At 38.9% G+C, this 24151-nt stretch overlaps 1 protein-coding gene across 1 annotated transcript; it reads right to left on the bottom strand.

The window, feature by feature from the left end:
• Positions 1-1225: 1225 nt before the first annotated feature.
• LOC145787670 (uncharacterized) lies at positions 1226-22882 on the bottom strand. The gene is made up of 17 exons (XM_082599465.1): positions 22769-22882; positions 18888-19077; positions 16453-16589; positions 15699-15820; positions 13424-13533; positions 12119-12839; positions 11065-11273; positions 10385-10648; positions 9603-9830; positions 8578-8771; positions 6713-6862; positions 6026-6147; positions 5085-5257; positions 4623-4767; positions 4174-4267; positions 3641-3820; positions 1226-1932 (listed from the first exon to the last, which is right to left on the bottom strand). The coding sequence occupies exons 1-17, from the start codon at positions 22798-22800 to the stop codon at positions 1710-1712; spliced, it is 3294 nt and encodes a 1097-aa protein (XP_082455591.1). The 5' UTR covers positions 22801-22882; the 3' UTR covers positions 1226-1709.
• Positions 22883-24151: the final 1269 nt, after the last annotated feature.

The following is a 24151-nucleotide window of genomic DNA, read 5'->3' as shown; positions in this document are numbered from 1 at the left end:
TGTGGATGTACTGTAATTTATGAGTCATGTTTATAAACACTCGTAAGCGAAATGAGTTATGATGTAGCCTGCATGATATTTGTGATGCGACTTGACACAAATCCACAATTTCAAAAGCACCTAATTTGAACTTAGAAATTTCAGATAATTTCAACAACTTGTTCAATTGTCTTCTCTCTACTAAAAATATTCATACTACAAACTCAATTGTAGACCTAAAATACACAAACGAAGATGTAAACAGCTATTCAAGCAGGCTAAGGTGTTACTTATGAGAAGTTTGGTTCCATAAAACTAGAAGCTGGCCATGAGTTTGGGAATGCATTAGTTTAGGACAAAAATGTAAGACAACAAACGCATTTTTTTTTTTTTTCAAATTTGTGTAACAATATTACTCTGATTGTAACTATTTTAGAATCAGTGAGTAGCTTACAATAAGATTTGCTCGCAAGTCGTAAGTAAATCTTTATCAATGCAATGATTCGGCACACCGCACACACACTTCGTGCGTTCGATCGAGCTCTTTGTTATTTAGAAGTTTGCATGAAATCGGATTAGCACGGTAATTAAATAGCGGCAAGTTAAATCAAAATTGTCGTTTTTGGGTACCTTTGCAAAAATTGAAATATCAAGTTTAACATTTAAAATTTTAAAATAATGACTTTTCAAACTTATAGACAAATGATTTTTTTTCACACCAGTGCAACTTCTGTTGAAATAGCACCAGCGGATAACACGTAACAGCTGATTGAATTTGATCCAAAAACGGCCCCCCCTTGAGCAGTTAACTTCCAAAAAAACGTTGAAAAGCAAAGGGTTAAATAGTTCTATGAACATCCTTGACATCTCGCCTGCCAGCCTTTGTGACGTCACACTCACACGGGTCATTATGCGCGCAAAGGCGGCCTTGTTATTGTAGCGGGAACATGTGTACAATGTGTTTACCCGACAAATCGTGTTATCGTTTCTTGTAACTAAATAACAATTAGGTTTAAGAAAAGTTTATGTCATCTATATTTACTGTAAATGAATTTCACAACTCTATCCAACAGATGGTCAGATCAAGTCAAAACAAAGGATTGGGCCGAATCGTTAACATCTGGAGCAGGTTCCACTTTGCCAGTTGAGCTTCTGTTCAAAACTTCCAGATTTGTATGCGCAAGTCTGGTGTTGGATGCAGAGTCAACACCAGCTTTGTGATAGCTTTGAAACTTAGAAGTTAACGTCGCTATTCCATTTTATTTCTTATATGAAGACATTGCACATACAACAGATAAAACGTTGGGCAAAATATATGGTAGATGACTGTCTACCCTAATTTTCATTCAGGTAGATTGCTTATAATGATTGTTTAAGGCTATTTCAAATAATAAAACGTAATATAAAAACAAACTACAGCCTATCTTGTAAAAATTGCACAGCAATCGCGCATGCACGATTCGGGTATGGCAGTGATGCCAGTCGCGGCAAACGAATCCATCCGCTATTTTGCGCCATCCCAATAACAAGGCGACCATGTTGTGTGCACTATGAGCTTGACGAATAGTTTAGAAAATCGTTAATACTTCAATTACAGAGGCAACCACTACGTTGTCCACTTAGGTAGTTGGACTTCCGTCATTCGTTCGAAACTGCTGCAAGTAGGCTATGCGAATATTGTCAGGAAATTAGAATTAATAATTTTCTTAATGAATTCACCTAATTACTGTTCACATCGAACAAAGATTGAAATCAACAATAGGCGATTGTAACAAAGCCTTCTTGTTTGTTGTCCACGTCGATGACGCAACGTTGTATGACGTAGACGTGATTACGTCATCGGCGCTGACGGCCAGAGCAAATCCGGTAGTGGTCGCAATACAGTTAATGGTCGACATAAAGGACGGTTTGTTCGCTTTGATTGGTCCTTCCGTATTGCTGCTTGGCTGGGGGCTGAAAAAAATAGTTTTAAAAAACAGTTCAGTTATTTAGCAAACTAGTTCTTTTATGAGCAAATAGTTGGAACGCTTAGTTAATCCAACTAAACAATGAAGATTTCCAAATGTTGAAACTATGCTCATGTTCAGCAGGCGTTTCGAAAACTAAACTGTCTTCATCTTCAGTGCTATAAATATGTTTATTTTTTGATTATTATTTTTTTATTATTCTATTTTTTAATTGTAATACACATGTTTTTCCATTTCAGTGCTTTAAAACAATTTAATCACTTGATGTCGCTAGATTACCATCGATTATTCAATGAAAAAGTTTCACCCCTCCCCAAACCGAATGATGCCTGCAATACAATTTTTGTAAGCCGCAGTTCGATTCCAGGTTGAGGCACACCTGATACAGATCGTGTTCATTCTTTCGTAATAAAGACGAGACGAAACGTGGATTCAACAATTCGATGACGTCGTAAATACAATGTGATATGTATTGGAAAATAGCTGTCTAGTAACATCATCATCATCATAATCCATCGTCGGTTTGTTCCCCACTAGTGGGGGTGGCCGATTGTTTCCGCGCAGCAATTGTTTTAATCCCTTTTCTCCATTTCACCCTGTCCCTTGCATCTTCCTCCTTCAGTCCGACTTTTTTAAACTCATCCTTCACTTGTTGTTTCCACGTTCTTCTTGGACGACCGCGTTTCCTCTTCCCATCCACCTTTAGATCTAGTGCCTTTCTAAGAAAACTTCCTTCCTCCCTCCTTATCACATGTCCATACCATCTTACTCCATTTGCCCTTGACAGTTGGTCTATGGTCTCTCTCATCTCTAGCATATCCAACAATTCTTCAGTCCTTTTTTCCCTTCTCGTTTTCACCCCACACATTGCTCTCACCATTGACCTTTCCGTTCTTCTCAGGATTGCCAGTTCACTCTCTCTCAATACCCATGTCTCGCTACCATATAGCATTGCAGGCCGCACACAGCTCCGATATACTTTTCCTTTCATCCTTAGTGAAAATTTTCTGCCATACAACATTTCCCCACATTCCCTGAACTTTGCCCAGCCCAATCTTGCCCTTGTTGTCACCGCTGCTTCACATCCACCACTTCCATTTATCCGATCACCCAGATAACAGAAGTCTGTCACTGTTTCGATGCCATGGCAGAACTCATCATCATGGCCTTCCACTTCATTCCTTCCTTTACTGCATTTCCCACAAACAAAACACTTCGCTAATCTTGTTGCGGCTCTCTTGACATTAGCACATCTTGCATGTACCCACTTTCCACATTCCTTGCATTGCATTGAATTTCTCATCACTCTCTTGCCACATATTCCACAGGGATCTACTTTGCTCTCAACAACTGTTCCTTCTGCTCCACTCACCATCACTTTTGTTTTTTCAAGATTTACCTTCATACCCTTGGTTTCAAATGCTTCTTTCCATTTCTCAAACTTTCTCTCCAGTCCCTCCATACTATTACTTGTCAAGACCAGGTCGTCTGCATACAAAATTTCACTCAATAAGCCCTCCCTCACTCCTTCAGTTACAACGTCAACCACAATAGCAAATATCAGAGGTGACAAAGCTGATCCCTGGTGTACAAATAATCCAATTGTCATTGAGACTTGCATGGCAAGCTGATAAGCTGATCTATTGTGAGAAGCAATTAAATCAACGTATAATTTTAAAAAGTATCTATCTCACTTTGCTATGAGAATTGGAATCTTCATCTCAAACCATTGATCATAATCGGCTTTGTACGCAAACACACGGAACTGTGACGTCTCCATGACGTCATCGCACGCGAAATAGACGGTCGAGTCTAATGACGTCAGCGACAAACGAGTGGATGGACAAGGGAGAGGGCTTTTCTCAACGAATTTCCTGATGAAAAATAGAAAAACTCTCAATCTCTCATTGTCAGGCAATTATCAAAATTAGAAACTTTAAAAACACGAACTAGCTGTACTGTAATACACTAACTTAGGTTCTTAGACAGGTAGACAACTTGCTTGGAAAATTATGACGCTATTTCGGCCATCCAAATTGTGTCGTCAATGTTGTAAGTGTGCAAGTGAAAGTGGGAAAACAACTATGTTTTACTTACACCTGGCCTAATGCCTGGCCACAAATACTTAGCCTTAGGGCCTGACCGTGGTGAGTTCGATAGTTGGCATTGACTTTATGTGGTGACCTCATACTTTTATAACGACTTTTTGAGCCCAAACCAAACTCACCCTCCTTCCATATTGGACAGCATGATGTTCTGACGAGGATTACATTTCCCACCGCAGATAAATATAACTTCCTGGGGGTGAACTTGGTTTAGACCTGATCAAAACAATGAAGTATGAGACCGGTGGAGTGGACCTAAAATTTTATTCTTATCTTTCTTCAATACGGTAACAAACAATTTCAAATCCACAAGATGCATAAAACACTAATTCTTACTGTTCTATTTGTTTTAATACCTACTGTATCTATCTAATATAGAATGGCGCAACACATCAGCATACTCTTTGAAGAAAATAAGCTATAACGCAGTAATCTACAAAGATCAAAACACACAAACGCACTTCAAGATGGCTGGAACAGCCATAAATGTACGTCACAATCAAGTGATAGATTTGGCCTTTATGACGCTTTACTAATCGCTCATTGTTAAGTTGAACAATAGATAACATACATGGGTCTGTTTTCCCGAACTTCAATGAAGACTGTCGTGGTGAGCCTCTTATTAAAGCTGGGGACTTTGGCTCATTCAAAGTGGGGGTTATTTTCAACGCCCTTTTACGTAGTGGGGAGCCGGGAGGTTTTCTTCTTCCCTCTGTCTGAAAAAAAAACAATACATAGTTATCATCATCATCATGCTTTTCTTTTCTGAGTATCAAGCGAAATATATTACTTGCTAGAACAAAGCAGGGTCTGGAAAAGATAGAAGCGACAAAACGTTGTCAACTCGTGCCCGAGAGAAAATGATTTACTAAATGCAAGAATTTTAACATGGTCGCGACACCTTGATAGTAATGATATGGTAAGCTTGAACGATTTGTGAATAGATAAATGAACTACTATAATACCATATATATCTACCACAACCAGAATTGCAGCCTATAAAAACTACAATAAATCATTTGTTTTTGTTTACTTTGTTTTGTGGAGAGAGTGTATTTGAAGCTGCACTTGGTGACGTAATAAAACAGGTCACGGATTCGTGAGAATAACTTGGACCCGGAAGTGACAATGCAGCCAACTTCCACTTTTGGTTCCCACGCTGTGCGTCGAGGTCCAGTCGTTCACAACTTGTGGTCGCTATGTATTCTATGCGAAAAAAAGTATTATATATTTTAAACAAAAAAGCATACTGTACAGTTTATAATACAAGGTTGCAAATACAACAACCAAATAGTGTAAACGTAACCCACTCTCCCAAAGTTACTGTAATGTTCTGAATGCGTTTCTTTTTTTTAAAATTTGTATTGAAGGTTCAAGCTGTTTGTTTCCAAAATCGAAATTGATTGTTTGTAGGATGAAATGTTGGTTTTGCATCCCTTATGCCTCTTCTTCATGGATTCATTGAGCCTTATAGAGCTGCAGACACAACCTCCATCACTGGGGATGATTGTGCGACGTTTTTATTTGTTTGTTAAAGTGTTGTTGTCAGTGAACTATTTCATCCACTAACATGGAGACATGTTCTTGCGCTTGCGAACGCTCCGAGGGTGAACCAACGTTGCCCGTTTTTATCATTTCGTATATTGGAAAATCCAATATACGAAATTCTCTGTTATTCTCTGAACTATGAAGCTGTTCAAATGAGGATTTCATGACCTCACTTTGTTTTAGTGTATAATGTACTAAGATGAGGTCAAGGGTGTAAGAATGATAGCAGTAGGCGTAATGTCCTTTATGAGTATCACGATAAATCAATCAATCTCCATATTTTCAAATTCAAATATTGAATTTGTCAAACATTAGTTATCCCAACTGATTGTTTTTATCTAATAACATAATTAAACAATCATACCAATTATTACATAACAACTAAAACAACGTGGACAATTTGACTGCTAGCTTGTGGGTGCTTACGTTTATCAAGGTTTTCTGACAATCCTCCGATGGCATAAAGAACGCCACCTAGCGCCACAAGAGAAAAGTGGGACCTGGCCACTTTCATGTTGGAGAGTTGTGTCCATCCTTCTTTATCGTACCTTTAACGAAAGATAGGGTTCAAACATCAAGATTTGAGCTATTGGAAAATTATATCACTTCTAATCACAACATAGAGAACCCAAACTGGTTTCATCATCGGTGCCATCGAACACAAAAATATCATTTCTTCAAATGATTTCCAGGCAAAATGTTGATAGGCTTATATGGTAGGAAACCAACACCCCACCAAAGCGACCGCGTAATTGAAAGACATTGACAGCCGTTTTAGCGTTGAGTTTAGTCAAAGCAACCGATTTCGCATGCACAGCCACCGTGCACACTGACAGTTTGAGGGAATTTAGCCGGGTTTACATTGATATGCATTGCAACAAAAAATTTTGGTGAACATTTCAGCAAATAAGAATTTGGCCCAAGCTTGGTAGGAATTTAGCGGAAGAAAGATAAATATTACTTTTGTTTAAAATATCTTTTCAGAGAGTAACTGACAAAAAAATTGTGATCAACTGATATTAGATTTGTAGCCTATATAAACTAAAAACTCAAAACAAAATACAGAAAGAAAACGGGAATACTTTAGATATATCCTTAGTCCGAGATCCTTACTTATAAACGTCACTGCAAATCCGTTTGTTCTTTTTTGCATCACGGCCACCGGCGATGAACAAAGTGCAATTGTATGACGTCAGAGCATGACCGCTCCAAACTAAAGGCGATGACGTCACGACCTTAGCATGGCCAGCGGATTCTGATAAACTGTTCAAGTAAAAATAGGTTTTAACTTTGATTGAATACGTTAACAAATGTAAACGTGTAGCTGGCATTATTGTAGCGTCATCTAATGCTACCCCGGGAACGTAAAGAAGGCATGTTCAGCAAAATTTCAACTTATAGAGCTGCAGACACATGACAAGTATATTGCGTTTTCTAAGTAGCACTTCATCCCTCGGTTACAAGGCACTACGGTATCAAAGCTGAGAAGAAAAAATGATGCTATATCCTTTGTATAAATTATGACGACCAGCACTAATTCTAATTGGTGATAAATATATGACGGAAAGTTTGCTATCCTTGGAGAAAAAGAAATTCTTTCGCTAAACTTTATGATGAGATATTCAAACAAACAAAGTCAGTTTTTCTGTTTATCCTTTTGCAACTACTATCTCTTTAAATCAGTGGTTCTGAAACTTTTTGAGATACGCCTCCCTTTTACAATTTTAACAAAATTCGCGCCCCATCTTGTTTCAAAATCAAAAAACATTACGCAGAACAGCAATTCGTTTCCAGGTAAGTTGCATTAATGCAAAGAATGTAACTGTTTTTTGGTTACCAATTGTTTAATTCGATGATTAGTAGCAGATATTGCACATCTCAGATCGGCTTCACAGTCAAGGTTGTGTCTAGATTTTGTCTTTATGTTTACGGGAGTACAAAAAACATTTCCGCACAAGTAAGTGGATGAAAATGGAAGAAGTGTGCGTATATGGCATTGCTTCAAAGTCGTTCCTTTCAATAGACTTTCATTTTAGCTCCAAGAACTCCTCTTGTAAATTGTCTGTGGGGTTTCTTCTCCCGAGCTATCATGTGAGAAATTCCGAAAGACGCTTCTACGACTTCTGCCGACGACGATTAGCGAAAGCACTCGCTACTTGCAATCTTTATATTTTTAAAAAAAGTCTTTCTTGCATTTGAAAAAAGCTGAAGTTTTATTTTGATGGTCAAGGTGTTTTTTTTTTTCTTTCAAGATGACGCTGCGAACGAGTTAGTCTCAAAGCGTCGTTGCTCAGATTTTGAAAACATATGACGCATTGTGGTACAACTTGGTCATTTACTATGGCATCTAGCCTATAAAGTCAAAGTTCAGATAATCTTCGTCATACTTTCTCTTTTTTCCACTCATTTTATGTCAATAGAATTGATTAATTAACATTAAACCTAATTAAATCAACGCTAAAATTTAAAAAAAAGTTTACCCATGGTAGCCTACTGTTGTAGAGGTGGGGATACTGCTGCACTTCTAGCCGCTGTCACTTGTTAGTCAGTCGTTGCCACTATTATTACAATTAGAGCTCGCGGCTGCTGTGTCAAGAAACCGTTGTGTTACGAGAGTTAAGGCGTTGCAGAAATATTTAGCAACGTCTAAAAATCACAAAGATGTGACAACAACACGCTCTACAAACACTGGTACTGCTGTAAAACAAAGTTTCATCTTCAACAATCGACTGTCCAGCGTATTTGTGAAGACATGTTTAGTCATAATTCATGCAGAGTTTTTCAATTTTGTGCGCCCCCTTGTGAATCTCACACGCCCCCCAAGGGGGGCGCGCCCCCCAGTTTAAGAACCACTGCTCTAAATGAAAGAATATCTTAGCAATTTTAATCTAGGCATCGCGAAACGCGAAACTAGATTTGATTTTGGCAAACCAAACTTTTATATAGCTATATTGTCACAAAATAAACGCGAGCATTACTTGTAAAGCTTGTTGCTTCTTTTTGAAGTTTCTACGTCATTTTCTGTGACGAAAGCAAATACGTCATTGTGCAAAAGACTATTCCTCTTCAAGGTCATCTCGTTGAAAGGACTTGATTTGAGTTGCATGGATTGACTGCGTTTGCACGAAGCCGTGCTGTTCCTCAGCGCTTCGAGTATTCTTTGTCGGGTTTCCTGTGTGTTTATGAACTAACAATATTGTAGGCTACTGTAATAACCGTAGTTTTGTGCACCACTGTATGGGAGCGAGAAGCCATCGTGGTTCATCCTTTTCATATGTATATGAAGCAAAGTTGAAACTACAGCGACGAAGCCAGCCTCACGTGGGAATGGTTCTCAATCACCAGGAGACCAGGAGACCCCGATGATGGGGTCTTTGCTTGAACCTATACCATCTCCAGGGAAGGATACATAGGCCACTCTCCCCAGTATTTGGCCTAGTTAACTATGATGCATAGGAAAGTAATAAGCTAGTAATTTTTCAACTCAAGTTTCTTAGACATAGCATGAGGAAAGAACAATAAGCTACTGAGATCTCTGTCTGGGTGGTCGCTTTCTTGAGAGGTGTGCCCGCAGCAAACAGCCAACAACGTACAGTATTTATTAAATTTTTAAACTAAAAGATCAAATAGTCATGTAACAACACTCTGGGGCACTGCATAACACTAGGAACGCTAGAAAAGTTTAGCATCAAGTTTATCAAAGGCTGCATGGGCTATGATACACACAACGACTAAACAAAATTATTGAAAAAGCTGTTAAGCGAAATTTTGGAATTGCATTGAAACTTTGAATTTGTTTTCATTCAAACGCAGTTTTATTCCGTTGCAACAAGCACAACACAGTAGTTATACAATGATATTCATAAAACTTAAGGCTTTCGATAATTTGTTACTTAAACTTTTGTGTGATTGAAAGTAATATAAATGCTTTGTAGGTGGAAAATTATGGTCAGCCCAAATCTTTATGAATACCTTGATGTAGTGATTGTGTACACACACTTACGTCATCTTGCATAACGACCGGTTCCTTAGCAACGACACGATTTAATGACGCAATTGTCATGTTGGAAAAGTTGACAAACTTCATCACTGCTGATGTGAAATGAGGAATTCTGGCTTTGGGCTTGTGAAGCAACCACTGGAGGAGCCCTTGGAACAATTGGAGTTCTTGATCATTGTCACGTGACTTTCCCAACCTCAAGAATTCGCTGCTGATCAGTCTATTGAGTTCCTAGATATATTGCTCGTTGAATGTTTTCGCTTTGTTAAAACAAAATCATCTTGACAAACGTTTACTGTTGTAGACTACAACAACAGGCGATAATAAAAGACCCAATCAAGAGTTGTATTTTGGGATGCGTTCACCTAGATTTCTTGTTTTTGGAAACGTTGTGAACACAAACTTGTTTTGCAAAATCTTGCTCATGTAATTTTAGGGAAATCAATAAGACTATAACAGTTCACAGATGAAAAACAAACAGCCAGTCGTAACTATCGTTTCTCCAAGTAAAAACAACACAAAACTGAAAAAAATACATCATTTGGATGACCTAACAAAAAAGAACTTAAAAATAATTGAATGCAAACAATACAGAGAAATGCAATTGATTGAGTTTCGCTTTTAGCAGCATGATCGTTGCTTATTTCACAATATAGATTTTAACGATCTGTTTTAGCCTGATGCTGCGAGTGCGCTGTGGTAATAGCGAATTGCATTAGCTTTCGGACCACAGTTTCCTAGCCATGCGCTATGATAGTGAAATACAGAGAGGGAGATTAACTTACCATTGGAGTTAGGTCCTTGAAACATAGGGAATCAATGATTTCCCATAACCTAGATATCGCGAATTTCTTGCTCTCTTCCCGAAGTTTTGGGAATCCAAACTCCCCCGCCATCTTGTATGCCACCAAGACGTTTTCGGATGTAAAGAAATTATAGGAACTGACATTGGCGTTTAAATATCTCGCGCACTTTTTTGCGATGACGTGGAGATGGAATCTTCTGGAACCTCTCATCACTCCCATCACATTATCTTTGTCGATGCTGCACTAGAATTCAATATTTGCTGCAGTTAAAAAAAAGAAAGAATAGGCCTACAGAAAAGTGAAGTAAAACTGGCACTCAGAGACAATAATTGCGTCCCCTCATGACAATAATGTCTGTTATTATTGTCACGCCCTGTAACTGTTACATATAATGTCAAATCAAATTGTTTCCCAAATTGTTCATTTTATTGATTGTCGTTTCCCCTGGTATTGCGCCCATGCACTAATGTTCTCAATTCCTCTTAAGCTACGTTCATGGACACAACTTCTTTGGTTGCAAGTAGAAAAATTTTAAGCCATATTAATTGTGACAATGTTATGGCTTGTGTATATAACATAAACAGTTTTATACATTGTGTGCAACAATGCACAACTGTATGAATACGATGCAAATTTAATAATATTGCAAATGAACTTACCTGGCCAGTGTAAATAAACCTAATCATCTCCTGAAGAGCACCTTCGTCTATCTTCCGCAGTTCAATTTCCTTAGAGTTAATTTTTCGCAAGATAGCGTAAAAGACGTCGCTGCTAGCGGCGAGAACAACACGATGACATAGTATTTTCGTGTTGAGCACTGTCAATGTCAAGTCACAAAACTGGCTTTGCTCTCGAAGTGAGTTTAAACCTAAACAATATTTGCACATGTATTTCAGCACTTTATAGCTTACAGAATAATAACCAGTGAATGAAATAAAAAGTTGAAATAACTAGAATATATGGGCTCAAGGGCTCGGGGGGGGGGGGGGGGGGGTAGCACCTTTCAGCAGGTGATGCGCAAGTTCATAGCCCCTCCCTGTTCATTGGTCTTCTCATCCCAGGTGTCTGGGATGAGGAGAAGATGGAGACCACTGAGAAGACCACATCCCAGACAAGACCATCTCAGAACCTACTCGTGGCGAGCCTGTTTTCGCTAATCTGGGCGAACCTCGATAACACGTAGGGCGTAGGCGCTCCAAGCAGTCTACCAGAGGAGGCGAGAAGAGTATCTACCGTTTCCAATGGTATGTTTGGTTGGCGCCAGGAAGGGCATCCGGCCATAAAGATTCGTGCAACGTATATGAAGTGACCAAACTATGACTAGAATATATCATTGTTTGTTTTAGGTTTCGAAGGTTTGCAATAATTCATGACGCACAATGTAGCTAATTGTGCGATAATCATAAATTAAACACAGAGCGTACAAGGAGTAAGATATAACGACCATAACTGAACATACAAACATCAACATTGATATCAAAGTAAAGCATGGAGGTGCAATGACAGCCAGTACCAGAGAGACCATATATTGGTAAAGATGTTATGAGGCAAAATAACGTGAATTTCAACGAAGCGACAGTTTATCGAAACTAGATCAGTTCACGTTATTTTTGTTTCTAAACTTTAATGTTTTATGAACCTTTAAAAAATGAATAGTTTCATTGTAAAACTAAGTTTTCATAAGCCGTCCTTGTTGATTACATTGCAACGTACCTTTCAATAAATTAGGAATTGACTTCGACTTAAAACCGATTGTAAGAATGTCATGTGACTTCTGAGGTCCAATCTTAATCGGCGGGTTGTGGGATAGAGAAACAGTGTCTTGATTGGATGGTTCTGAAGACAGAACATGTCCTGTAGTTTTCCGCCATTGTTTCGGGATATTCCTCCGCCGAGGTGACATTTTTACGCTTTTAGGCCAAGTACCGTTGGAGGGAGACTGCCCAGTTATCATTTTCTGAGCAAGTGACTCAGCAGAGGATAGATTGGAGATGGAATTCAGAAGAAACTTGGATAGCGGTATTGGCTTTCTGAGTTTCTTGTTCTCAGCGTTGGAATCGTCAAACGCGCTGTCATCTAATGATTTACTTAAATTGAATAACCTTCTTTTTTCCTCCCAAGACTTCTCTTGAGTTTTATGTTTTTCTTCTTCTGGAATTTCAAGCTTAATTTTTGGCAATCTTTCCGTTTTTAAGTCTTCCGCTTGTCCGTCCTCTTTTGATCCATCATTTGAAGCGGTTTCCGGTTTTACTAATATTCCGCTTCCTACACTATCTGCGTCAGATAATTGATTGAGATCTTCAGTGGAACGATTTATTGGAGTTCCGTTTTCGCTATGAAAAGTTAATTTGATTGAACTTTGATTCTCCCTTTTTAATCCGCCAAATAATACGTTCCTGCTTTCCGCTTCAACGCCTTCATCGGAACTTAATGCCTGAACAAACACATGGGAATATGTAATAAAGGTACGTCACGATATTGTAATGAGGGATGGCTTACCGATCAATGTAACGCCGTTGAACACCAACAAGAGGCTATTGTGTCAATAAAAAGTTGTGAGGCACAGACGTTGATTAGATATAGAATCGAACCCGTGTCACTTGCTGTCAGGGAGTTATAACTAACAACAATTTGACAGAATCACGAAACTGACGAGTAATCTTAAGCTTTTGTACACCTGGTTTGAAACTGCAGAAAAATAGGGGAACGGTGACTAAAATATTATTAGAATAGCGAGGAACACCTGGTCCACTGCCATTAATGGTTCACCAGTCGATCCGAGATTTGACATAGTACATGGCTTGTATTCAAATTAATTGACAAGTTGATGTTTCGTTAATCAATGCTGTTGAGCTGAGTTTCACATTATTCCAAGACAGATTGCATTCATAATAAATATTATTATAATTGGCTGATTAAATTGTGATTGAATAATTAAAAATAAGTCATAATAAAAGGAAAAATCATGGTTCCGAGGTTGTTTGCTGTACTGCGCAATCATTGAAAAATGAATGTTACTTTTTCTGTGGAGATCGACTTGGATAGCAAAGCGCCATCTTCTGCAGTAGTTTGATCAAAACTGTCTACTCGCTTCAAAGCGGGTCGGCTCCTTCGTCGAGCCGGGGTCTCTGAAATCAATAATTGTTCATTGTATTACGTTGAAAAAACTCTGTTTTAAGAACTGCATTCATTGGTGTTTGGTTTTGGTTGCTTTTGGTTTTTGAATCTTTATCCTCGGACTAACAAAGCCTTGATTGGTTATTCCTGGTAGTTTCGCATACTTGTAGAGGCTCTTGACGCAGGGCCGGTTACTGATATTGGCAGAGTAAAGTTTTCCGATTGTTGAAGTGTTGTTGTCGGGGAATTACTCCATTCACTAGGTGCCGCTGAATGGAGAGCAGTCCTTAGAATGCGTTGCTCAAGCGCACACTCCGAGAGTCGAACCAGCGCCGCTTGATCATCTTGAAGCTTCTTCGTTCACGAAGTCACGCGCTAACCAACTGAGTTATTGGGCTATCAAATGTACCAGTTATTGTATGACTTATCAAACCTAGATCGGTTACATATTGTAACATTGCATACATAGAATTTGTTAGAGATGAAGAAGACTATTGAATAACTTGCGAAGACAAATGGCGTAGGCTAAAATGGTATGGGCATTACTAAGGAGAGAAGAAGGAAGATTTCTTCAAAATACATTGCTTTTAAATGTAAATGGGAAGAGGAAGCGGAGACGAGCAAAAAAAACAAGGAAAGGTGAATAATGAGGCAGACAAAGTCGGACTGAAGGAAGAAGATGCGATGGACAGAATGAGATGGAGAGTAGAAGTAAAGACAATAGCTGCAAGGAAAGAATCGGCCTCTCCACCAGTTGTGTTTAAACCGTATTTGGATGATGATGATGACACGTGGTAAAGGACCAGCAAAAAGGAACTGGTTAACCTATTCTCGTTAGTGCCAAAGTCTTAATATAATGAGAACAGTATCTTCTCGCCATCCAATGACTGAAATCATGTATGGAACCACGTTTACATGCATTAAGCTGAATTGTATACTTTACTTTTGTGAAACATGGGTTAAAGTTAGAGATATAGGTTGCATAACTAGTTTTGTCATATGCTAGTGTAAAGCATAAACTCCCACTAGTGCAAGAATCCTAGATTGAATGATGATGAGTCCAGAGAAAAAAGAAGATACTTGTAATCATCGAATCAGCAGCTGTCTTCATTATTTCGGCAAGCCATTGATGTCTTGCCGATACAGCCGCGTTGTCACTGCGCAAGAAACTGACATCCCGCGCTGCACTACTGAAGCGCCTGGCAGGCTCTAGCTGGGGGGCGAGGGCTGACACTTTGCGAATGGCAGCCTTAGCCCTTGTCTACTCTTCTGCAGAGTACTGTGCACCTGTCTGGTGCCCCTGTGCTCACTGCCATAACATCGACACTGCCATAAACAGCGCCCTGCGCACAGTGACCGGATGCCTGCGTCCCACACCATTGGACAATCTCCCCATTCTCGCTGGCATCCAACCTGCTGAGCTTCGTCGCGAAGAAGCCACTCTGTCCCTCGGGCACTGGAGCCTAACCATCTTCTCCATCACAAGAGCTCCGCCTTCCCAAACGGGCACCCCCGCCGACTGAAATCAAGACACCCATTCGTGCCAGCCGCTCGGCTTCTGATCAAGGAAGCTGATGAACAAGACATCTCTGCGGCTACTTGGGCGGACTATAAATGGAATTCTGAATGGAGGTCAAGCACCACCAGACTCCATTCATTCATCCCCGACGCCGACACACGCCCCATCGGCTTGACACTACAGAGACAGGCATGGGTGCGCCTCAACCGTCTCCGTACGGGCGTCGGGCTTTTCCGCTCAACCATGCACCAATGGGGAATGGCTTCTTCCTCCTCCTGTGAATGTGGTGCCGAGGAACAGACCGCAGACCACATCATCAATGACTGTACCATCTTCAAGCCACCTAACGGAGTGGAAGGTCTGCGCGTCATGGATGATGAAACTAAAGACTGGCTGCTCTCTAGCAGCCTTCCAGTGTAGTCCGGGAACATCGTGAATCTGAGGTGGTAAAAAGATAGACCCTCGGCCCCAGAAGCTCAGACGACGACGACGACGAGCCGCGTGGTCTCAATCGGTATCGAACTGACGTCCTTTCGAGTGGTACGCAGTCGTTCTCAACACTTGGTCATGCAGCTAAGTTTAGTTAAAGCAAACCAGTACGTTACTGTGGTTCTTATTAGCTAAACTATGGTTGGGTCATATTTGATTGCTATAGACCTGAAACCTTGGCCATGTTTCCCAGCACATTGGAGCACATCTTAGCGACGATTGTCATCTGAAGAACGCGTGACGCCTGTTCGATTTGCTTTATGATGTCATAGCTCACTTCGGCACTAGAACTGCAAAATAAACGTTTATAATGTGTATGATCACAGAGATCGAAGCGTGACTTTAAAATCGTATCTGCAGCATAGCACAGTAGAATCTGGCTATAGGCTATATGCTGCAAAGTCCGGTTTTGCAACTACAGATAGAATTCGGTTGCAAATTCGGATTAGTGTATTCGAATTCGGATAGAAATTACACTTCAAAATAGTAGCACTTTTTTGAAGGTCTCTTCAGAAGGTCTCTTTAGATAAGCAAGTTCTAATGTATTTAGTTATTGTATTATTGTATGAACAATAACAACGACTTATTGTCGTTATAATGGTGTCTACCGCATGGCATTTTCTCTAGCTTATTGATGCAAGTTTCCAAACACGTAAATATGCATTCTTTGGCCTTTCAATCTTGCATAGCCTATGTAGCCATACTCAATGGTTAGGAAAAAAGGTCCATTAAGTCCATTATGCTGTAACTCAATAGGCTGCGTATCATTGGAACATGACAAAATCATTAAAAATCTCAATTTATTTTAATATTTTTGTACCCAGTAATCTCAGGGATCATCTTCACGTTACAACCGTATCAATTTTTAATGCAGTCAAAGATCGGGATATGTAAAAAACACATGAAAAAGTGTTTACCATACCTGTATATGAATCGTACTAGGTGATGTAACGCCTCCGGTGGCAGGACTTCAGCGTTCATCAAACTTTCACGCTTGGTGAACACGTTACGCATGACTGGGCTCACAGCAGCAAGGATTACTCGGTTGGCATTGATAGACTTAAAATATAATAAACCACAAAGTAATTGTTATTAGTCGTAGTGGGTAAACGTAATTTATTTACGGTTATTATTATTTCATTTGTAACTTATTATATTATTATCATTATTATGTTGTATTTATTTCACTTTATTAGTTTCATTGTATGGAATGTTTGATGTTTTAGGATGAAGACCAGGCTTCTTTGAAGCAAAATGGATGACGATTATTATAGTGTAATACAAGAAATATAAATCAATGTAGAACTGTGCAAAACACGTTTGCACAAATCGATGCAATGTAACCGTCTTTTTATAGAATCCACATTGAAGTTGAGGCCTCCTAACATAAAGATCGAGTGCAATCAGAGGCCACTGGGTTTGAATGTTCGCAGATTCTTATTGCATTATGATCATTACAATTATATCACAATGTTACCATTACAAATATAGATTGCAATTACTGCATGTTATAATACAATGATACTATTATATAGTAATATTAAATTGAAACGTCGACTGGTAAATACATTAAATCCAGCAAACGAAAACTTTGCTGAAATATAGCGAATTAAATTGAACCTCTCGTGATTGGAAAAAAAGCATCATCAAACGGCCAGATGCAGGAGTTTAAAAGTTTTTATTGTGATTTACAATGGCGACACTTTGACATAAAGTTGATATGCTTACGCGTCTGGCTTTTGTTTAACTTCCATAATCGACCATTTATGTTTCGTCATAATCTAGTGCTATCATCGCGGCAATAGTTGACGATACAGTTCTATCGTCAGCCGAGCATTTGATGTTTACAAACAAAAGTCGTTGGAACAATGACAAAACCTTGACATGTGTTAGCATGTCATTATGATTCTGCATAGGTTTCAACTTGCGATATTATGTTGCTTTTACCTTTGTGCACGGTAGGCACTTTAACGTAGTACACTGTCCGAATTCCATAACGCAATCATGCGTGACGTACATGACTGGTATTTCAGTCACTATGACATCACTGGTATTTCAGTCACAATCACTCGTCGAAGAGTGCCTGCTTTTCAATGTGAAATTGCTTTGTGTTTTAGTCACAATTTTCCTTATAAACTCCATTGATTGCAGTCATTAAGATCCTTCTTGCACTCAGTTCAATTGCAGAAGAAAAAATAGTATTAGCAGAGGGTGGGAATCGAACCCACGAAATCGAAATTACTACTCCTCTGCCCTAACCATTAGGCAACGCTGGTTGTAGCGAAGCATTCAGTTAAATTTCTTTGTATCAAAATTTTTCGATCAGAATATCACGTGTCGAGTCACATGACTGAAATCAGCTGAATCGCGAGTACGCTTTTCGACGAGAGGGTAATGTTAAAGTGCCTACCTATTAACTCCATTGATTGCAGTCATTAAGATTCTTCTTGCACTCAGTTCAGTAGCAGAAGAAAAAATAGTGTTAGCAGTAGGTGGGAAGCGAACCCACGCAATCGAAATTACTACTCTTTTGCCCTAACCCATTCGGCCACGCAGGTTGTGGGGATGTATTAAGTTAAATTTCCTTCTAACAAAATTTTTCGATAAAGACGACCAGATAATCACGTGTTGAGTCACATGACTGAAGTCAGCTGATTTGCGTGTACGTTTTTCGAAGAGTGTACTTCGTTAAAGTGCCTACCTTTGTGCACACCCTTAATATGCTATGGCAAATGTTAGTTTTGCTTTTATGGTGAAAAATTAAATTTAAACCGAAAGATAAACGTTGCATGTTAGAATGAAACTTTGTACACAAGGGATATGATAAGCACGGTCGCGGAAAGGATTTTTAGGCCTACTATTATAGACAGGCCCCAAACTAGACACATCTAAAACCAAGACAGGCTTTAAAAATATACCCTATCTTCTTCCAGTTCCTGATACCCTGGGAAGAGTACAGGCTCATAGTCACCCTAGGTCTGGTTATAAACTATCCCCTGAATCCCCATGTTAGAGATATTGAGAATAAGCGAGTCTCCTACAAGTCAGCAATTGTGAACTGAGCGACAACTGAGCAAGTGACAACTGAACTAGCAACATTTGAGCAAGTAGTTAAAGTTGGCAAATGATGAAACTGAGCAAGTAACCATTGAGTAGCCTAAGCCATAACTTGGCATGTCACAAGTCAGCAAATTCAGTTTAGCAAGCGATGACCAAGCAAGTCCGATGCTAGATGAAACTTTCATTTGCTGACTCGGCAGTAGCTAAAATGTAATTGCCGAGTTGAAGCACTTGCTGAATTGTCGCATGCCGAGTGGTCCGACGACCGAATAAATAGGCTATGATAGCTGACCATACCTCGCCATCGTATGTGAAGGTGATATCAGTAAACTCCCCGCTTTCTCTCAAGAAACGAAGTCTTTCTAACAAATTGCCTGAATGTCGGTCGTCTCGGACTCTCCACTGGGCAGGTCCTCTACCAAAAGTTGTAGTTTTGTTCACAGATAAATCACTAGCGCCAACTCTGGCTAAAGGACTTTTCTGACCACTGCAAAACAACAAAACATTCTTTGTTATTTTTATTATTGCAACACATTTCGTTTCAACGTTTTAAAATAGCGATGAACTGTGCAGGAAAAGAGTTTAAGTTCTTGTACAGTTTGTCCAACAGTTGTTGCCAAACTCCTCATCAGAACATTGGCTATGTTCGCTTCGGACCGCTGCACTTTAAATAACGATATTACTGTATTATTAAACATTTTATTTCGCGTTCATTGTGACACTATACAGTCCAATCAAGAACAAAACACAACAAGCAGTTGGGTGCAGGGAAGGACTTACATGGCAACAAATTGGGTAAACAATGTTGCCATTTGAGATATTGCTCAAATTTAACTTATTCCACATGCACATCGTGAATTGTTTGATTTGTGTCATAAATCCTCAAAAACATGATTCCTCTTGGGAACAACTTTGAGTTGAGACAAAACTATGCAAATATCAATTGTTCTTTTTGAGAAATATGCCTTGAAATGTGCGTTCCGCGAGTGCACTCAAAATGGGGTGATTTAAAATCAAGTTTCAAAACCTTCAGCGGTTAGACTTGGAAAAGTTTTGTGTATTGAGTGAATTACTGAATTCATATCAGTTTAAAAAAAAAATTGAAGGCAATGGTTTAAAAAATTACTAAGATCTTGAATTTTTATGTCATAGTGGAAATATGGAAAAGAAATCGCTTGGACGCTTAACATAATTATTAAATTCAAATTGTCATAACTTTGCCAATTTATGCCAAACTTCAAAATCCAGATAATACGAAACCAAGGAAGTTTCCAAAACTATTTGATAAAACTACCATTCAACGTTTTATAGGCAGAGAAAACTTTTTCTCAAACAGTTGAAAATTTCACGATCAGATCACCGCTTCAATGCGTGATGGAAATCTACAGATAAATCTTCATCAGGCATTGCAGAGTGCAAAAACAGTGTTGCAGAACGCGTTTTCGAATATTAAATTCTCATCAGTGCAACTACGTTTATGAACGCAATAACAACGGTTAAATTTAAACTCAATACAATACATTACAAAGATTATAAGGACATATTCTCAGTGTTCAATTGAGTATTAATAAATCCAGAGACATCAGAAAATCACTTCCCGCAAGCAATTTCCAGACCGACATTTAACAAAAAAAAACCTTAAGCGAGTAATGTCGGTCGGGAATTCCATGCGGGAAGTGATTTTCTGATGTCTCTAGATTTATTAATATTCAATTGAACACTGAGAATATGTCCTTATAATCTTTGTAATGTATTGTATTGAGTTTAAATTTAACCGTTGTTATTGCGTTCGTAAACGTAGTTGCACTGATGAGAATTTAATATTCGAAAACGCGTTCTGCAACACTGTTTTTGCACTCTTGCAATGCCTGATGAAGATTTATTTTGTGGACTTCCATCACGCATTGAAGCGGTGATCTGATCATGAAATTTTCTACGGTTCGAGAAAAAGTTTTCTCTGCCTATAAAACGTTGAATGGTAGTTTTATCAAATTTCAAAATCATATAGTTTTTTTGAAGTCAGGCTGTTGAACTTTATAAGCTTGGTAAATTTTAATCCAAAATTTTATGCTGTGATACACCGTAGCCTACTGGATGAAATGAAATGACTCATGTCACATGAGATGACTCCACTATAAACTAAATGAGTCAACTGCTTTCAGTAGTAACTAAGCATGCAAAGAGAAAAATAAGTCAGCCACTCTCACTGTTGCCATGCATTTAAGTGTCTTTTCTAAGAAAGAGTGATATGCTCTCGAGCGGTGTCGAACCAGAACCCTTTAGAAGCTCGTCTAGGCCCTCTTAGCACTCACAGTTGCTGAGATATAGATCCAGGGTTGGGTAAACCTAATTATGTTTCATGGATTATAAGAAATGCCCACTGACACAAATAGAATATTAGACATAGCCACAGCACGCGTACACCCTGTATTGGCTACTGCCAGTTTTCAAACAATTCAAAGTCTTTCCACATTCTTCCAAGAGCTTATTTGAACTAATATCTTTATTTGTTTATTTTTGTGCCATTTTAATTTTAATTCGACATAAAAACAAAACAATGAAGACGGTGTTACCGTGATAATATGGATGTAAAAATTTGAAAATATTACAACGTTGTCTTTATTTGCTATTGAGAGTTGTGAGAGTGCCTACTGTTGTACGAAAGGGCATGGGTTTGAAGTAAGTTGCTTAAAAGTGGTGAGCAAGATTGATTGATCAAAGCCATTTTTTGTGACCACTTTCAAGCGCGCTATTGAGTGTTAGTTACATTACTATTTCTAATTTTTGTTACTGTCTTACTTTTTCCACCGCTCAATCTAAACTTTATAAATTTTGAACTATCAAGCGCAAGCCTGGATGCGACAAAGAAAAATTAGTAATGCCACAGAGAACTCGCAGCATCAGGCTAAAACAGGTCGTTAAAAATATACATTGTGAACTAAGCAACGATCATGCTGCTAAGAGCGAAACTCAATCAATTGCAAAAATAAGTAACCTACGCCGTCATTTTGTCACCGAAGAAAAGTTACAACAATGAAACATAAACATAGTTAACATAGTGGAAGTGACATTGGCATTTCGTCGGTAACAAAATTAGTTTCGTTTTCTTTGAATGGCAGACACTTGTAGCTGCTTTTATTCGTTGGTTTATGCTAACTGTGGCGAACTATCCGTACAGATACGCCGCTTTGGGCGTTTTGTGACAAGATTACTTGTATGGTTAACATTTAATTGACTGCTTTGCTGCTACAATTATCTGACGTCATAACTTTCAGAAAAATTATAGTTTAGTTGAAACCTTTACGCTGAAAGTAATTCTATAAATCGCTGAGTGTTGAGTTGATCTAGAATTGGCAAATTTTGCTAAGTGGTCACTTGTATGCTGTGTAGTAGCATAAGTTTTGGTAACCTGGCATGATTTTAAGTTCACAAAATTACCCTACAGGTTACTGCTGCCCGTTAGGTGAGCTGTTTGTGTATTACAGCAAGCATATATACTGTATTCCTTCGTTCAATAAGGCTACATGACAATACAACACAGTTTTACTCAGGTCTTGTATTGACAGCACAATAGCTGGTTACAGGAAAATGTCTAAGAAATTCTTCACAGCTAGAAAGAGCTTTTTGACTAGTCACGTCGTTTCAACGACTAACAACATTAAAATAACGCAAAATCATTTGCTGAGAGTATTATGACACCATAGGCTGGGTCGTGTTTTATTCTTTACATGCGCTAACCGCAATCACACACCGCTGTACGATATTATTGCTTGCTCTCTGCTGCATGTGTTAGCAGTTTATAGACATTTACAAGATAAATTAATTTTCCTTGAGTCAATTCTTCATTACACTAGACCCGAATTTTACTGCAATATGATCATAACCATTCGTTCTTGTTAGAAATGGAATAGAAATTAAAAAATTCCTGTCTGCCTTTTCAATTATAAGTTATCTTGTGCAAGATACAACAGCTAAGGCTTCTTACTGGCTACGAAGTGTCAATGTAGGCCTAGCAACCTATACGTTCTTGTGACCGTAACTACGATGTTACACATATTTGCTCCGAGTTTCTAAACTGCGTTGCCCAAGAAAGTCTATGACCCTTAGTCGAGCCTAAAAATGAAACTTCTGGATTATTTCAAAATTGTTTTGTTGGCAAGCTAGCACACGCAACTCACGTTTTGACCGCATTGGGAAGGTGCAAAGGCATTCTTCTGGTCTTCCCAACCTTGAACTTTCATTTGCATCACAACTTAGCAACTGTTAACAAACAAAGAGCAGCTGACGCATATTCTACGTTCCATTCTGTCAAAGCAAGAACAAGTGTGACAAAGCTTCGTCTCATAACCCAAGTCATTTCCCGCATGTTGTGCTAACGTTGCATCGGCAAAAACAACAATCTCCGCTGCCTGCTCTATGACTTGCTGGTCTGCCACGAATGCCAATCATTGTTCCGGGTGTGACGTAGACAATAAGGGACGTGATGCTTGTGAATAAAAATTAAGAAATCTGCTGTTGATGACAAACTGTGATTTACAATGGACGCTAAGCTGTTAGGCGAGGCGCAGTTGTGAGGTCAGTGCAATTGCATGCACAGCGTTTAAACCACGTTGAAGTAGATTTTAAAATTTGTGCCGGCTAGCAGCTCTTTTTTACATTGTTTCAATAACTGCATACATTGAATCAATGTAAAAAAGATCTCATTTGCTAGCTGGGTGTTAATTTCTCACAAATTCCTTTTTTTTTGTACGTTTCAAAAACCTTCAAATGGGTGCTGAAAGGTTTTGTTTTTCATCGGTGACTATCAACATCAATTGGTTATTGAAGGTATGGTGGACGGAAAGAAGTGCAGGGGAAGAAGGAAACGAACATGGGGAGATGACGTAATACAGTGGACTGATTTTTCAAGCATCGGAGAAACAAAAAGAGTAGCGGAAGAACGTGACTTGTGGAAGAAAATGACAGCCAACCTTCGGGTCGGAGACAGCACGTGATGATGATGACTATCAACTGCTTGGCTAAGTGGTGGCAGTATGGTCGACGCTCAGAAGGCTCTTAGTTTCGACTCCCACCGCAAAACGTGGTTATGGCTTGGATAAAAAAAGAAAATAAACATTTAGACTGCAACCTAATTTATTGTTCCTCCAAACTGAGTATGATCATGTGGAAAACAACAATGATGCTGCTTTTTTTATCTTTCACTGACGCTTTGTACAACGTGTTAAGATTCATGCTCGAAAAACATTCTTTTTGTGCTATTTTTCGCTGTAAGTTGAGGAGGCATATCGCTTTAGTCACAAAACGTCAGCGATGCGATAAAGCTATTACTTTCTGCTAAAGGAGTTATGATATTCGAGTTTTTTTCCTGCTGAAAATGGTATTACATTTGTACTTAGCTGCGTCTTGGATAAAAGACGCCAAAGTAGTTCTTTTGAGTACTTTTTTGAGTATTTCAACTTTGCATGTTTCTTTTTGCTGTTGTTGATCATTGAGTGTCACTAGTTGTGCTCCTCTGGATAACATTTCGTGGCTCTCTTAAAGGGTCGTGGGCCCAGCGAAGG

Source organism: Aplidium turbinatum, chromosome 18 (assembly GCF_918807975.1).
Source record: "Aplidium turbinatum chromosome 18, kaAplTurb1.1, whole genome shotgun sequence".
Lineage (NCBI taxonomy): Eukaryota > Metazoa > Chordata > Ascidiacea > Aplousobranchia > Polyclinidae > Aplidium > Aplidium turbinatum.
Note: the sequence above shows the minus strand (reverse complement) of the source record. Positions and strands in the feature narration are given on the sequence as shown.